The sequence below is a fragment of the Neovison vison genome, chromosome 7, assembly GCF_020171115.1.
Source record: "Neovison vison isolate M4711 chromosome 7, ASM_NN_V1, whole genome shotgun sequence".
Lineage (NCBI taxonomy): Eukaryota > Metazoa > Chordata > Mammalia > Carnivora > Mustelidae > Neogale > Neogale vison.
Window position 1 is genome coordinate 25,759,086 of NC_058097.1, and position 16,898 is coordinate 25,775,983.

Consider the following 16,898-nt stretch of genomic DNA (forward strand, 5'->3'; position numbering starts at 1 on the left):
CACTGTATCCCCAGCACCACGCACACAGCAGGAGCTTAATAAATGTTAGTAGGAGGAAGGAACGAGGGAAGGCCAGTGGGCTCCAAGGAGCACAGCCTGAAAACCATGGGCTTCATCCAGCCTCCTCCCCACCTACAGATGTCAGCCCGGAGGTTCGGGCCGTGGGGGTCAGGGATGTTGCCGGCATCCCTCGCTGCCCCTGGCGGGACCACAGTGTCCCCCCACGGGAGAGGGCGTGGAAGAGCCCAAGCACCCGAGTCCATCCACAGCCCTGCTCCCTGTCTGCCCTTCAAGGGGGGTGACTAGAGCCAGCAGTGACTCTTCTCAGAGCTACACCCAGCTGCCCACCTGCAGACTGGGGAGCGCACGTGTCCGGCCGCCTTCCCCGAGACCCAGCAGAGCGAGCACTCAGTGCCTGGGGCCACAGAGCTGAGCCCCACACCGCCCGCACCTGTTGTACATGTTCCAGAAGAGCTGCAGGTTGGCCTGGTTCACCACGTTCCCGATCTGCTGCCGGTAGCTCTGCACCAGCTCTGTGTTGTTCACCAGCTCCTCCTGGGCCCGGGGGACAAATAGGGGAGGTGCGTGGAGGGGAGCGGACAGACGGGGATGGGGTCTCAGAGGCGGCTCGCAGGTAGCACAGCCTACAGCCTTCTTCCCATGGGGGGAATGGGGGCAGTGCCTCGTGGAGTGAGGGGAGGGCTCCATCAGGCAGTCAGAGGAGCCCCCCTCCATCTGTCTCAGCCAAGTGGAGGCAGGTTAGATGCCCCAGAACGCCCACCCAGACCTCCTCCTCTTGCCTGGCTGTGTGGGGGTACAAGCCCTGGGCACCCTGGAGAGTGGGCAGAACCAGGCCCTCTAGAGGCTCCCAAGAACCCCAGATCAGCCCCCAGTGCAGCTCCCACGGGGGCTCACCCCCTTACCTGGCTGAAGAGGTGAGATAGCACCGTGTCGGGTAAAGTGCTGGTGAGGCCAGAGAGCTGGGGTGGGGGGGGCACGGGGGGAGGCCGCATGAGTGCAGCCCCTCCCCCGCACCACCCGCAGGGCACTGTCAGTACCCGCACCCCTGTCTACCAGGACCACGCTCACCTTGGTGGCCGCCCAGTCGATCCAGCCTTTGCCGTTGGGGTCAATGTTCATCAGCACCAGCCCCTCCACCAAGTCGGGGAAGATGAGCTACGGGGAGAGGGAGACAGGGTGTGGGAGGCGGAAGGGTGTGGAGGGAGCCTGTCTTCCCACTCGGGCTCTAGGTGCCTGCCCTGCCTATGTCGCAGGTGGCTGGGGGCTCCGAGGAGAAGAGTCACAGATGACTCAGGGCCCAGCCGGACCCCTGCCTGGGCTCCCCTGCCTGGGCTCCCCTGCCTACGGTCCCTGCTGATCCTCCTCCTGCCCTCTTCCCCTCCCCTAACTTTTCACAATTCTTTGACTGATTTGGAATCTATGTCTGTAGCATTGTTTTCCACGCCTTTTAGTAAGTCTCTAACTATGTTGCTGATGTAAAACTGAGGAGTAAACATCTTCAACGAAGTATTTTGTTTCTTTGCTTTCACAGAGGGAAAAAACCCTAGTGAAGAAGGGAACCGACCTTTCCAAAGCCTGTGTTGTGTTCAAATGTAAAAGAGACTCGAGTGATTTCTTCAGTGGAAAGCAGTGATGTACATATGATTCTGCTATCCTGTCAGTGTTCCCGGGGGGACGGGGAACGGTCGGCAGCTAACAAGCGGTAAGTGCCGAAATCCACACTGGAGTTCAAAATGCATGACCTTTTCTTTTGGAAAAAGAAATATTTAAACAGAAAAAATTTTTGAACCCTGAAAATTAAGTTTTTGTTTTCAGATATGAAAAGCCAATGGGCTCCTACTCAACATGATGTTTCTGAAATGCAACTTCCTTTAAACCTTCCAGACTGGGGTGCCTGGGTGGCTCAGTCGGTTAAGCGTCTGCCTTCAGCTCAGTTCATGATCCTGGGGTTGGGATCAAGCCCCGCATGGGGTCCCTGCTCAGCCAAGAGTCTGCTTCTCTCCCTGCCTGCTGCTCCCCGTGCTTGTGCGCTTGCATCTCCAACAAATAAATAAAATCTTTAATATCAGAATGGCAACTAGAATGTGACATTTTGAAAAAAAAAATTCTTCCAAACTTAACATAAGTGTAATTTTTGGTTAAGAAATGACTCCCATTTATGGGGCACCTGGGTGGCTCAGTGGGTTAAGCCTCTGCTTTTGGCTTAGGTCATGATCCCAGGGTCCTGGGATCAAGCCCCACATCAGGCTCTCTGCTCCGCAGGGAGCCTGCTTCCCCCTCTCTCTCTGCCTGCCTCTCTGCCTACTTGTAATCTCTGCCAAAAATCTTTGAAAAAAAAAAAAAAAAAGAGAAATGTAAAAGGATAAAAATTACCCTAATTAGTGTGTAAGTCATTAGGAAAATCCTTGCTTAGTGGCTAGACCAATTCGTTGCAGAGTTTGTGGCTCGCAGATATTTGGGTTTGGGCTAATGCTATGCAAGTTACCATTTATAGTCTTTTGAGGAAATGTATGGAAAAATAACTTCTTTTTTTAAATTTCCTGAGATGAAAAAGGAAAAAAAGGGGGGGATTTTCTAAGTGAAGAGGAAGTAGGGGGAGCGGTGCAGCAGGAAGAAAGAGCCAATGTTCCTGGGGCTGTGGCTGAAGCGTTGCAGGAAGAGGCCAGCCCTGGGAGGGGGTGGGAGGAGGGAGACTCACGGCAAACTTGGCCAGCACGTAAGCTCCAGCTCCCACTCCGATGCCAATCACGTACTTGAACCTGGCGGAGAGCACAGCTGGTCACTCCAGGGCCAGGGGAGGCGCTGCCTGCCACTGCCCTCAGCTGGTGCCTGCTGGCCCTGCGGCGGCACGGGACACCCTCTGGCCCCCAGCCCAGGGAAGGGTCCGGGTGGGACTCACCCGAAGTGCTGCACCACGCTGGGGAGCATGGCTGCCAGCTGCTCCATGGAGGGGAACTGGTACCTACGGGTGGAGCGGGTGGTCAGGGCCGGGCGCGGCCTGGACCACGGAGCCGGGGCGTTCTGGAGTGGGGAGTGCTCCCTGGTACCTACCCCTGGGGAAACTGCGACGCCCCCACCTGCTGCCCGGGGGCGTCCACGTGGCACACCACGAAGTGCTTGGTGATCTCCTGCATGTCCTCGAAGTTGAAGAAGGTGTTGAAGCACAGCTTGTCTGCAAAGACACACGTCGCAGCTGTGGCTCAGCAAAGGGGTGGGGAGGCCTGCGGGCCTGAGAGGGAGGGAAGGTGGAGGTGATCCGCCTCGTGGTCCAGCAGGGACACCGAGGCCCAGACAGCGAAGGTCACAGAGCTGCGCGTGAGTGGGGATGTCGGCGGCCCTGTGGGGAAGGAGGGAAGGCCGAGGCAGGCAGGATGGGGCTGGGGTGCACTTACGATTGAGGCCCACGTCATGGTAGGTGAGGATGGCCGGGCGGTTCCCTTTGGGAGAGCCCCGGATCACCACGTGCAGCAGGCCATAAGGTGTCTCAATGTCATGTTCCTGGAGAGAAAACAGCACAGGGGCAGCCCTTACTCCTGGCTTATTCTCCTTCCACCACTACCCCTTGCCCTGGGCAGCCCCCCAGGAGAATAGACTAGGAGGAGCACCCTTCCCGGATGGCTGGCATGCACAGGGAGGTCTGCTAACCAGTGGGGCGGCCTGCCACTGCCCAGGCCCTGCCACTCTCGGCCCTGCAGAGTCCAGTGACCCTCATTCTCTCCAAGTCACTGTAGCCCCTGCTCCAGGACAGCACAGCCACTCCAGCCCGAGTCCTGCCCTCGCCGTGTTCCTTCACTCAGAATCCTTCAGGGCTGCTGCTGAAGGTCAATGGCCTGGACAGCCCCACCTGAAATCTGCAGTCACTCCTCCCACCCCCCCAGCCCAGCCAAGCCCAGCCTCCGGCACCCACATTGTCCCTGGCTCCCACGTCCAGACTCTTGCTTACGTTTTTTCCTTCCACCTTGAATGCCCATCCCCGTGACCCCCAAGGCCTTGCTTCTGGCAGGGCATGGTTAGAACCCAACCCCAAAGGCCTTCTGCAGTGACCACTCTGGGATCCTCTTGGTTCACTCCCTTGATTTTGTGGCTTGGGGTTGCCAGTCCTTTGAGAACAGGCGCTGGATGCTGTAGGAGGAGGCCGATGTGCACAGGCATCCTTGAGCCTCGGGGAGATGCCCTGTGGGCTGGTCTCTGCAAACTAGTCACTTTTGGTGGCTTGATGGTCAGACTCCAGGAGGGTCTGTCAGAGCTGAATTAACAGCCTTGCCCTGCACCACCGGTGTGAGTTGGCCCTGTGAGTGGGAGGTGGGGCTAAGGTCAAGGGCAGGAGTGACTGACCCCCAAATGTGTGCCAAGTGCCAAGCATGTTATGCATGCGTTTTCCCTTTCTGCAGGTGGAGAACACTTAGGTTCAGAGAGAAGCCAAATTCCTGCTCCTGATGGAAAAGGGGGAACTCAAGACAGGAGACAGCTTCCTGGGGTCCCATCTTCCTGGGTCAGGGCTCAGAGGACCCCTGTGTCTCAGCAAGGAATGACAAAGTGGCATCAACCCCACAGCCAAAGGCCAAACCCTGGGAGCCACAGTTCTGCTGTGAGGCCCTGTTCAATAAACCTGATGTCCTCTAAGTGGGCCCAGGGCCACCACAGGCTCCCCCCATCCAAGGCCTATCCCCAGGGCCAACAAAACAAGGAACGCTTCCTGCTCACTGATGGCTGACCATCGTGTGCCTCATTTACTTTTCACAGGGACCCAAGTCCTGGAGGAGCAAACTGAGGTTGGGAAAGGAGAAATGACTTGCTCAAGGTCAAGCCCAGAAGGGGTAAGCTGGGCCTTGCCAGGTGCCAGCCTCCGAGGCCAGGAGAATGCCCTGAAGGCTCCGCTCCAGAGATTTCCAAGCAGGCAGCTCTCCACGGCTGCCTGTCCCTGCTGGGGGGCCGTGCTGCCTGGTCCCCCAGCCCCCACACTACTCTCTCAGCTCTGGAGGGCAGGGGGTGGGGGGCAGGAGGGGCGCCGACGCACACAAGAGCTGCAATGCGCTTCCTGCAGCGTGAAGGGCGGTTCTCCGCGGGGGTCAGTGCTGGCCCCGGGGTACCAGTCAGGGCCCAGGGCGGCAGTTGTCCACCCGCACACCTCTGCCGCCCATCGCTGTGCATGGCGGGTGTTTACCCGCTTCCAGCCCTGGTGTGACCGCGCGTCACCATCAGCAGACCCTGGGCCTCGGGACTTAGGCACAGTGCTCTCCTCCCGCAAAGGCTGGTCCCGTGCGGCCCAGTGACTTGGCTGAACACCCACCCCCACCCCGCCACCGACCCAGGAGCTCTGACCCAGCTCAGCCAGACAGGAGCCGAGTGTCCCCGTCTCTCAGGGTGCAGCACCAGAGGGGTGACCCAAGGGCCGCAGCCGGATGCGCTCTGAGCCCCCAGCCCCCAGGACCGAGCGCTCTCATTGGCTCCCGGTGACGTCAGAGCCCCCTCCCTTGCTGCAGCAGGGCAGGCGCCCACCTGGAGGTGGGGGCTCTGACGTCCTCTCTTGGTGGGTCCGTCTCCTCTAGCTCATGACCTTGAGAGCTGGGGTGGTGGGTGGTCCCAGCTGGGTTTCAACGTATGGGTGGGGGAGAGGGGCTAGAGGGGGGCGGCTAGTACGATTCAGTCCATCCACCATATCAGCGACTGGGCTGACCACTTGGGGTAGGCGCTGACGTGCTGCATGGGTGCGGGGCAGCGGAGGTGGGGGAGGGGGAGTGGTGATGTGCTCCGGCAGGGCAGGCTGGGCGTGAGGTGGAGGAGGACTTGGGCCCCGGCTTCTCCCTCTTTGAGGAAGAACAGTACCCCTGGGCACTGCTGCCCGGGGCCCTTACCCCAGCAGGATCATGGCTCCAGCGCTGCCTTTCCCTACCTTCTAAATAAGATACTGCAACCCCTCCTCGTCTCCTCTCTTGCAGGGACCTCGGCCTGAAGGCTGTGATAGCAGCCGGCCCAGACCTCCCCGCCTCAGCCGGACTGGCACCGACGTTCCCTGGGGACCGCAGCGGAGGAAGGAAGGAAGAGGCTGTCCTTCCGTTCTCACTCCGGTGCAACCACCCAAACAACCAGGACAACCCTTGCGGGGTCAGGAAGAGTGACACCCTGACACGTGCAGGGAAGAGAGCCTCCCCCAGGGCTGAGGTGGTCACAGGCCCGCGGCAGATGCCAGCCGGGCACCTGCCAGGCCAAGGGCACACCGTCAGTGGGAGGTGCGTGCGCCTCATTCCGCTTTCTGCGGCTTTTGGCCCTTCCCCGCAGGCCCTGACTAGCAGCTGACCCCCTAGCCACTGCTGCAGGCCAGGGGCACCAGGGACTCTAGAACCTGCCGCCGGCCTTGCCTCGGTGATGCCCAAGGTGAGGCGACCAAAAGCAGCTCCGCCACCAGAGGCGCCGGGCTGTCCCTTGCTCCCTACCCACCTGGCCGCCCCCAGAACCCTCACTCACCCCGTCCCAGCACTCCGGCATCTTGCCGAGCGAGAAGGCGATCCGCCTCTACCAGGCAGGGCAAACAAAGGCCTGAGTCACCAGGGTCCAGAGGGAGGGGGCAGAGCGAGGGGGAGATGGCGGTGCTGTGATGGGGTGCCGCTCCCTGGGCCATTTATATGCAGAGCCCGGCCGATGGCCCGCCCCGCCTCCCTGCGGGGTTTCTGAGCAGCCACTCGCTCTCCCCAGCCCCTGCTTCCAGATTGGCGGGCAGGAGACGAACCGGGCTCTCATTGGCTTCCAAAGTCCTCACTCACCCCAGCTCCTGCTCCTCCTCCTGCTCCCCCCACTTCCCAGCAACACAGCATCCTTGCTGGTCCCCAAGCCCTGCATCCTGCCCACCCCCAGCACACAGGCACCCTCCCACCCCAACCCCCAGCCGCATGCGGGAAGATGAGACAAGAATCTACCCATACAGGTGTGTCCTGTGTCAGGGACTCAGGAGCCGCTCATGGACACGCACCCCAACATACGGCAGGGCACACAGACGTGCCCTGGATGGCACAGCCCTTGACCCGTTCCCTGGGGAGCAGGGAGGGCCTGAGAGGGCTGGGAGCCCAGCCTCCGCCTCAGGTAGGTCTGGATCACTGAACCTTGCAGGATGGGGGAGTGACTGGCTATCTGGGGCAACCTTCTGTGGTGACCCTGTTCCAGGGCCTGCTCCTCCTCCCCTCCCCAGGGTCTCCCTTAGGGCAGCCCCCACTCTACCCACATGTATGCCCCGTGCCTGCCCACAGGGCCATTGGCAGGACCAGCGGCATGGTGGGCACACACCAGCTCTGCCCTCCCATCTGCATCCTACAGCAAGGGGCTGGAGGCCACCATGGGAGAAGAGGAAGAGGAGTCAGCCTGCCCAAGCAGCTCCCCCCCCCCCCCGCCCGCGCAGACGCCCCATCTCTCTGTTCTGGGGCCAACCCATGGTGGGGGCAGGGGGGGGGGCAGGACGCACGGCCAGCGCCCTGCCCTGTCCTCCTGAGCAGCAAGGACTTGTGTGGGGAGCTGGCTAGAGACCCTTGGATAGAGTAAACTGGGAAGGAGGAGGCAGAGGAGAGGAGAGGAAGTGGGTCAGGGAGTGGAGCCCAGGAGGGAGCCCAAGGACTGAGAGAAGCCGGAACGACTCAGGAGGGTGCTGGGCGCCTGTGCCCCCATTCCGTCTCTTTCATGAGGGAACGCGCCACTCAGGCCAACCTGCTCTGCCAGCCCTGCACGCTGGCTGGCAGCCCTGGGGCGAGGAGGTCGCCTCCCCATCTCTGGGCATCCGGTGACCTGGGCAACACCTGCCACGGGTGCTAGTCCCAGCCACGTCCTCTGCCCTGGGTGCACCAACAACTTTCCCTGCCCCATCTGTGACCTCCGGCTCTGGGGACCTTGTACTCTGTGCTCTCCCAGCACAGCGAGGGTGCAGAATGGGGTATTCCCCAGCCCCTTAGAGACGGGCCATGCTCCCTAGTCCCTGAGGCCACTCTGGCACAGCCCAGCCCCTGCCCTGTTCACCTGCTCCTCCTACCTGCTCCTTAAAGGGGACGAGGGTTGTCCTCCCACTGCTCTTCTGTGGTCCCTATCCAACCTTATGCCCAGTCCAACCTCTGACCTCTGAGGGGCTCTGCCACCCTTGGTCCCCAGTGAGAAGCTAACCCTGGATACTGCCCACTCGCAGCCAAGGCCCCCATTTTTGCTCGGCTCGCTGGCTTCAAAACCACAGACCTGAGTTCAAGTCCCGGCTCCCCCACCCACTAGCTGGGTAACCCCAGGTAAGGCTTTACAATTTCTCTGTGCTTCAGGCTCAACCGTAACACAGGAATCCAGCCTTCCTGAAGAGTTGCTGTGAAAACAAGCAAGAGCTCCATGAGGGGTTCCAGACCTGACCTCGTGCCTGCCCAGGCCCTAAGGGGAGAAACAGGGCTATCCGTGTGTCTTTCCACACTGTGGTCCTTTCCCTGGACTGTGGTCAGATAAGGCAAGGTCAGGTCCTAGCCAGCTAAACCTTGGCTCCAGCTGTATCTCTGCCCCTTCTCTGCTGTGTGATCCTGGGCAAGTCAGTCAACCTCTCTGGGCCTCCACATCTGTAAATGGGAGAACAGCTGTGCTGTCTGCGTAGACAGCTGCAAGGATAACACATAGTCCTCATGCAGCTATGGAAAAGGATGGAAAAACGAAAGCACAGAGAAGTTTACTGTCCCACTTAGCTAGTAAATACGGAGCTTTCCAGCACCTTAGCACTCAGGGCCTGGGGTCACATTGTTAAGGGCAGCAAATGCTTATTAGCATCTCCCACTTGCCAGCCTCTTCCAAACGCCTTGCACATGTCATCTTATTTTATCTCCTTAACATCCACTTTACAGATGAGGAAAATGAAGCACAGAGAGGTTCTGTCACCTGCCCAGCATCACACAGGAGCAGGGACCACCCAGGCTGCCTGCCTCTGACTCCACACTCTGGAGGCCACAGTCACTGGGAGCTCGGGATCTGAGTGCTGGGCCTCGGGCATCACTTCCCGGGGAGGTTTGAGCTCTCTGTCCTCACTGTGCAGATAAGGTAGTGACAAGCTCTGGAGGTCACACAGCCCACAGGTGGAAGGGACAGGCCCTGGACCCAGGTCTGTTGGGCTCTTGTTTGTCTTGCCTCCCCCACTGGCTGGGTCCATTGAGGCAAGGAATGAAAAGGGGATAAAATTCCTGCCAGGCCTTGGCCCAGATTAGGGCCATGCATCCTCTCAGCTGCTTTTCTAGGGGAAAAAAAGAAAAAAAAAAGAGGCGTTAGCCTCTGGGGGTGTAAGAGGAGTAGAAGGGCAGGAGCCTCTAACACCTGCTGTCCTTTACTGAGCAAACGGGCCTGAACACAGCTGGCCATCCAGCTTGGCCTGGCCCATGGGGCACAGGTTCAAAGGACCCCATGATTCTCCTGGCCCCTTTCTAACTCCCCAGCTGTGTTTTGGGGGCTGGCGGTGGACACTACTGGTCTGGTGGGTCCCACCTGCTGTCAGCCAGGTGTAGCCTGGCCTCTTGGGGATTTTACTTCTCCAGCCCCCTTCTGGCGCAAAGGGGCTGTCTGTCCTGTCCTCCTCCGAGCTGGGAGAACAAGAAGTACCCCCTGAGGCACCCGCACAGACCCCCAGCTGGGCCTGGGCCACCTCCCGGCCACATCCTTCCTCTCCCTGCTTCTGGGCTCCCTTTTGTTTCCCAGACCCCATCGTGTTTGGAACCGGTGTTCCCAGGGGACAGGAGCACATGCACGTGGGCAGCTCCAAGGCTCCTCTGGTGTCCTTGAAGGGACACATGACCCAGGGCCTGACGCACAGGCCTGGGATCCGGGTCCCTCCTGCAGCACAGGGTGCTGGGGGGAGGAGCCTGCCGGCCTCCCCACCTTGCGTCACCCTGGCGTCCAGACCTGGAGGCTGGGGCTATGGGGGAGGGGGCGGGCTTCCTGAGACCAAACCAAACTGAAGGCAGGCTCAGGCGAGGGGCCGTTCTGGCCAGCCAGATCCTAGAAGGGTCTGATTTGGTTCAGCAGCTTTTGATGGCCAGCAGCGCTTTGGAACCTGTGGAGGTTCCCGCCGCGTCTGCCTTCAGATGTTTTCTGAGGCCCGGAAATAGAGGACGACGATGGGACTCAGAGGGAAGGAATGGCACCATGCACAGGAATAAACACAAAGAACAATTTCAATTTTCACAGGGAACCTGGCATCAAACTCCAGAGGACACGGTTGTCCCGGCGACGGTTTCCACGGAAACGGGAGCTATTTCGGAGCACCAGCCTCACTGGAGGAAAGTGCTGACTCAGATGACAACATCCCAGCTCCATCCTCGCTTCCCCCAGGCCTCACCCCTGCTCTGGTCCCAGCAGGGGAGCGGAGGCCTGTCTCTACTGAGCAGGGAGCAGGGAAAGCTGGGGTGAAGGGGGGGGGGTCCTGGAGGCTGTGAGAAGGGCGGGGACCCTCCTCTGGGACTAGGCTGGGCAAGGTCAGTGGCTGGCAGCTGGCAGTCCCCTGTCTGGGGAGGTGGGGCCGAGACCTACCTTCCAGTCTGTGTCCACCGCCAAGAGGAAGGTGTCGGAGTTCTCCTGAGGGAAGGCAAGGAGAGAGGCGGCACGTTAGGCCCTGCCTGGCCCAGGGGCTCCAGAGGCTCCGGCGGCTCAGCCTGGAGCAGACTCACTTGCTGTGTTCCCGGGTCCAGGTTAATGTTAACAAAGGCGACCCAGGGCTTGCCAAGCAGCGGGCAAGTTAAGTGCCTTGTGGATAAGCCTACAAGTAGCTACTCAGACCAACTTTACCTATTAATTGAAAATGTGGAGATGTCTATCTTACAGGTGGGAAGGGGGAGGCTTAGAGAGGCTGACTCACCTGGCCAGAAAGTGGTGAGAACTCTTGAGCCAAATCCTTGCTCGGGGTCCCTCTGCCCTGCTGCCCCCCAAAGGTCAGACCGCGGGGGGCCTCACCGCAGAGGATGGCAGGGAAGGAGGGCAGAGAGAGGCAGGACGAACACACCCACATTAGGGATGGGGAAGCTGAGGCCCAGCAAGGGAGGAGCTTGGGGCTTTTCCAAGCTGCACAAAGGCTCTGTCTGGGTCTGCAGCTCCTCCCACCTTTCCAGACCTGCGTGCTTTGGGCTCTCAAAGCACAGAGGTCCCCTGCTTTCAGGCTCATTGACACAGTACAGTGGGAGTCGCTGGTGCCCATCCTTCCTGCTGGGCTGCAAGTCCCATGAGGGCAGGACCCCATCCGGCTCTGCTCTCCCCACAAAGCCTGGGCTGGAAAGGGCTCCCCAAACCCAGACAGAGCTGGATGAGCGTCTGCTTTTGCAAATGAGGGGAATCAGCTTGGAAGCACCCACTGTTTGCAAGGTAGCCGCTTGCGATGCGGAGTGGAAGAGGGGGCTAGAACCCCACGTGTGTGTCCTCTGTGGGTCTGGTCTAGTGAAGGAAACCTTGTGGGGTTAAGAGGGGAGTGACACGTGTCCAAGAAAAGCAGAGACCCTGGCCCTCTGCCTTGCCTGTCTAGAAACCTCGGCGGTAACACACGGGGCAGGCCACCTCGCTTCACGGCCTCCATGTCCACGAGGATTAAAGAGAAGCGCGGTCACTCTGTCCTTTATTCTCCTGCACTTGACCTTCTGGGCTGCACAAGCTCCAGGAGGCTCTACCCACGAATACGTGGATAAATGAAACAGTCAGATGAGGACCAGGATGTTACCCGAGGAGGATGAGACAAGGACTGCTCCGCTAATGGACAAGACGGAAGACGACGCCAAATCACGGGAGTTAAAAGGAAAAGAATGAAAACCAGCAATTCGGATGTTTTACTCTCAACATAAGGATAAGTTCAACCTCCTGCTTTCTGGCAGTTAAGGTGGTGGGGGCGGTGGACAGAGTGAGCCGGCTCTAGAGGGTCTCCCACCCCAAGAGGAAAGCCAGATTTCCCGTGGCTGGGACTGTGGCGTACACAGTGGCTGTCCTCTGGCCTCACCTCCCAGCTCCTCCAGGGCATGGGGGTTCTGGCTGCGGGAGGGGTGGAGAGTGCGGAGGTGGCCAGGCCACTCCTGAACCTCAGAGGGAGGGGACGAGGCTGGTGCCTGATGAAGCCTCTCACTGGAAGGTCACGCCTGAGCCGGAGGGCAGGGAAGGAGATCGGTGAGGTTTCTAGACTCAAGACCCTAAAAGCGGAGAGGAGGAAGCAGTTTTGTGAAAAACAAAATCAACACAAAGGATGAGGCAGATAATGGTGGGGCGTGCTGTGCGCTTCCAGCGGGCTGGGGGGTCCCATGGAGATGGGAAGGCCTTGGAGGGGCAGGAGCCAACGAAGAAAGAGCAGGGATGATACACGCCAACCCAGGGCCCCAGGAGGTCCTGGAAGGAGAGCAGGAACAGTCTGAGGCAGACAGGTGGGCGAGAGGGCCCAGCTGGAAGGAGGCCCAGCAGCGGCTTGGGGGAGACGGAGGATGGGGGCACGGCAGGGGCAGAAGGAGCAACAAATTCCCTGTGGAGCCCTGGACACGCCTGGCGTCCGGGTCTTCCAAGGCAAGCAAGCCTGGAATGGTGAGCTCGATGGTGGGTGAGGATGTGGGACTCTGCATTCCCCACCGGACGCAAAGAGTTGGCGCCCAGCAGACCGCAGAAGGTTTAAGAAGCGAGGGGACACCTTCCTGTGCTGCAGCTAGGAGAGAGAACGGGGGAACGGCTGGGAAAGAGAGGGCCAGAATGGCTCTGGAAGCCCAAGAGTGAGGTCACGAGAATCTGCAGTGGCCGGGCTGGGAGCACACGGGTTCCCCGGGCGGGGGTGGGTGGGGTTGGGGATGGGGCCGTTGATGCCGATGTGACCAGGGCTAAAGCATGAGGTTTGTGCCAGGCCGAGGGAAGAGAGAAGCGGTGGGGAGGCTCGGGGCTGAAATGCAGATCCTTTGGCAGGGAGGGCACGTCACAGTGGCAAACTCAGGTCCGGGTCCAGAAGGGATGAAGGGGGGACACCAAATACAGCAGACAGAAGGCAGAGCCAGGCTGGTCAAAGGTGCCGTGCTTACCAAGTCAGGGCGGGAGGGGCAGTAAGGACCGGGCCAGGCTGGCAGGGAAGGGGTATGGGGGCATCTCTTGGGGTGTCCCGCAGAGGTGGAGGGTGGGAGAGCCAGGCTGGGATGCACGAGGCCAGGGTACCCTCAGATCTCTGTGCTGCCCACAGACACTTGGTACCTGTAGACAGCGCCTCTGGGCAGTGGCTCCAGAACCCCCACGCCTCAGCTCTTGCAGCAGGGTGCAGGGGTCCCCAAGGGCACCGTCTACCCACCTAGACTCACAAGCAGGCTAGGCTCTGCTTGACTCGAAATGGGAGGGTGGGTATGGGGGGGCTTTTTTCAGGAAGTTCTGGGAAACTTCCTTCTTCTGAGACACATCACAATCTGCGATGACCCGACTCTCTTCACCGAGAGCCTTAGGTGTGCAAGGCTCCGCTAGGCCCTGGGGAGACCAGTAATAAAACGGACAGGATCCCTGTTAGGGGGTCAGTATTGGACCTGGAGTTGGAGAAGACCTCTCTGAGGAGGGGGCATTGGGACAGAACCTAAATAAAGTGAGGACAAGTTTGGAGCAAGGTAGCCCAGGGAAAAGCAGCAGCTGGGGACAGGAGTGGCTGGTTCAAGGAAGAGTAGCGGGCTCCTCGGCAAGAGAGGAGGCTGGGGGGTGGGGTGCAGGCCTCCTCCTGGGCCTGGGAAGGGCGCGGTTGCAGCTCGAGCCAGGTGGCAGGCACTGGCCAGCTTTAAGCAGAAAGTGACATGGTGTATTTTAAAAGGCTGTAGAGTAAGGAGAGCAAGAGGGAGGCTCCTGGCAGCCCCGAGACAGGAGATGGGGGGCCTTGGGACAGGCCGGGAAGACAGCTAGAAGGAAGGTGGCAGTTCATCAGCCGCTCCCTGACCATTCCTGGGGGCTGCCCCCACATATTCAGGTCTTGTTCATTACCCCAAGATTCTGTCTTGAAGATAAAGGGCGGGACTCCCAGCCTGGTGTGGCTGGGCCCCTGGAGCTCCATCCAGCCACTTTGTCCCAACACAAGGCACCCAGCGGTTCTGGTGCTCAGGTCCTGGCTGGAGGCTATGAGAGGATAGGGCAGAGACCAGTGTGCCGAGGTTTTGGGGACAGGGCTCCTGGCTTCCGCATCTGTAAACGGAGGGGTGAGCGGCACAACCAGCAGAGACCCGGGGTCCCCACGCTCAAGGATTCTCTGAGCAGTGGATGCACAGCTTTTCTTTGCAGGGAGGGAAAAGGAGGCTGCACCAGGCATCACCACAACAAGAAAATGTGAGGTACAAACAACTCTGGAGTCTAACACCCAGTGCCCGGGAGGGGACCCTTGGGGACAAAACAATCTCAAGTGCCTTAATCCCACTGCTCTGGATGACATGGCTGGTCATAGCTGCCCTCGGTCCTCAGAAGCTTGTGAGGAAGGACAGAGAAGTCCGCAGAGGAGGAAAGGCCCTGCCACTGCCCAGCGGGTACCCTCTTGGGGCTCCATGACCTTCCAGAACCAAGGGTTGAGCATGGTCTCCTTCCCAACAGCTCTGTGACCTTGGCCAAGTCAGTTAACTTTCTGTACCTCGGTTTTCACATCACTGAAATGGGACTCACTCTCCTAAAGAGCCTCCCTGTCTCAGAGGTAGCAGAAGCCAGAGCGCAGTGGTCTGGGTCTCAGGGTGGCGGGAGGACTCCAGGTGCCTGCTCCCCAAGGAGGGTCCCTGGGCTCCAGGCCATCGGCAAGACTGGAGGGAAGGCACGCGGTTTCCTTCTTGGCCACGAGGTGGCGCCCTCTACCCCAGGACCGCAGAAGGCCACTCACCAGCTCGGCAGCGTCCTGGCCCCGGAGCAGTGGCTTTTCCTCGGGGAATCGCAGCTCCTGCAGCCCGGCCATGGTCACGTCGTGGAGCAGGAGCCCTAGGGAGGGAGGACGATGGTCAGGCCCTGCTGCTGAATCTCCCCGGTGTAAAGGAGGACAGCACAAGCGCCGTGCAGGGGGCACAGGGGGCCACACCCACCATTTCGTTTCTGGAACCCCCGGACTCCCTCCCTTCCCCGTTCCTAAGTGCAGCCTCAGCGCGGGGCTTCGCAGGGGCATCGAGGCTGCGTTTGCAAGACCTGCCTGTTTAGCTCAGAGGCCGTCATTATATTATTTGCTCTTAAAAGTTAAAACACGCTTAGAAAGAAAGAATAAAGAAGAGAAAAAGCACCACAGGATGTTTCTTAAAACAATGTCAAGAAAAATTCTGCATTCATTGAGATGAAGAGGGATGGGTGTGGGGAAGCCGAATGCAGAAGCAGAAGCAGACAGAAGCCCCCTGTGGTTGGAAGTGGACAGTGGGGTCCTGGAGGGCAAAGGGAGGAACAGAATCAAGGGCTGCCTTGGAGCCTAGGGAAAGCCTGGCTGGGGATGGCCCTGGGAGCATGGCAGGCAGAGCATACAGTGAGGCTGAAAGAGGGGGTGCTGAGCTAAATGTTCCAGCCACAGGGAGGGATGACCCCTCAACCTAGAGCCCCCAGATACGAGCCCAACCCCTAATGGCTGGGTGTCCCTGGGAGACCAAGGCTTCAGTCTGAACCTCAGGAGATGGTTATGTGTGCACATGTGTGTGTGCATGCCTGGCTGGGCGTGTACATTTGGAGGAGCCCGTGGTGAGGGAGGAGGAGTCAGAGACAATCTGTGGAACATCCTGGCAGGATCACACCCAATGCCCAACCCCCCCCCACACCCGTGATCCTCACTTGGATCTTATGAGGGCACAGATTAGAATGCACTAGGAGAAAAACTAGCCAAGGAGGTGAACTGGAAATCTGTAAAATGATTAAAGTTGACCAATAAATACACGAGAAAATAAAGCTCATGAGAAGACAAGAAAATTAAAATTAAAACAAAAACAAGATACTTTCTTTTTTTCTTTTTTGCCCATGGACTTGGCACAGTGTCGGCAGTGCTGATAATGATGTACGGAAGCCAGCGCTTCTCGCGTCCCACCTGTGGGTGTAGAAACGGCTACCTCTTTCTGGAGGGCAGTTTTGCAGAATGAATTAAAGTGATTTAAAAGGTTCATGGTCTGGGACTCAGCAGTCCTCTCCCTGAAGGCTTTTCCTAAGGAAACCAGACGGGGTACCTCGTGATTTATCTGTAAAAATGGTCACCTCAGTGCTTTCTCGAATAATAATAAACTAGAAAAAGCTAAATGTCCATGAAGAAGGCACCAGACAAACTATGGGTCAATCACTTGTGAAGATGATGTAATAATATGGGGGAAATTACTGTATTCTAATAAATGGAAGAAGTTGTTATAAAACATACAAGATCATTGAGATTACAAAATAGGACCAGCCCCGCAGACAAGCCTGGAAGGATGCACATTGTAAAGTTTATGGGCATCCTTCCTGGGTGGAGGACTGAAAACAGGGGTCCACAATCTGAAATCTAGAAAAACCAGCAATTTTTAGAGATGATATGAAGAGCACTGTCAGTTCCTTCTTGCAAACATTTCACGGCTCATGAAGTACTTCCTTGTGCTATTTATTTAACTTCACCCTCCAGGAAAGTGAGATAAGGAAACCAAGAGGTTCCACGGCATGCCCAGATGGGGCCAGGCCTGGAAATGGGGTCTTTGGATTCCTACTTGGGTCTGGAGCTCATTCCTTAGGGCCACAGCCCCCTGACCGGGAAGGACGGGTTCTTAGCGGTCCTCCCGTTTGTCTGTCCTGCTTCAATTCTATTTTCATCTTCTCAAGGGGGAAGCCCTTGAACCTTCCCTTCTGCCCTGAAAGGCTGACAGTCCCACCAGCTGGTTGGTCAGAAGGCGCACCCCAGCCTCCCCCTGCCTGTCCCTTCTCCCTGTACAAGTCCCAGTGACCACGGAGTTGGC

General features: G+C 58.7%; 1 protein-coding gene across 5 annotated transcripts in view; it reads right to left on the reverse strand.

Annotated features, from left to right (window-relative positions):
* The window catches only part of NDRG4 (NDRG family member 4), a 40,661-nt gene that overhangs the window by 6,426 nt on the left and 17,337 nt on the right, over positions 1-16,898 (reverse strand). For 3 of the 5 annotated variants that reach the window (XM_044256042.1, XM_044256037.1, XM_044256038.1), the window contains exons 2-10: positions 14,840-14,934; positions 10,540-10,584; positions 3,414-3,519; positions 3,073-3,193; positions 2,921-2,983; positions 2,720-2,780; positions 1,090-1,176; positions 924-980; positions 452-555 (exon numbers count right to left, since the gene is read on the reverse strand). In XM_044256042.1, coding sequence (XP_044111977.1) covers positions 452-555; positions 924-980; positions 1,090-1,176; positions 2,720-2,780; positions 2,921-2,983; positions 3,073-3,193; positions 3,414-3,519; positions 10,540-10,584; positions 14,840-14,911 — 716 coding nt within the window. In that variant the 5' untranslated portion in view covers positions 14,912-14,934. Of the gene's footprint in view, positions 1-451; positions 556-923; positions 981-1,089; positions 1,177-2,719; positions 2,781-2,920; positions 2,984-3,072; positions 3,194-3,413; positions 3,520-6,486; positions 6,636-10,539; positions 10,585-14,839; positions 14,935-16,898 lie in introns of those variants that run through there. The other 2 variants (XM_044256040.1, XM_044256039.1) reach the window with 1 other exon arrangement.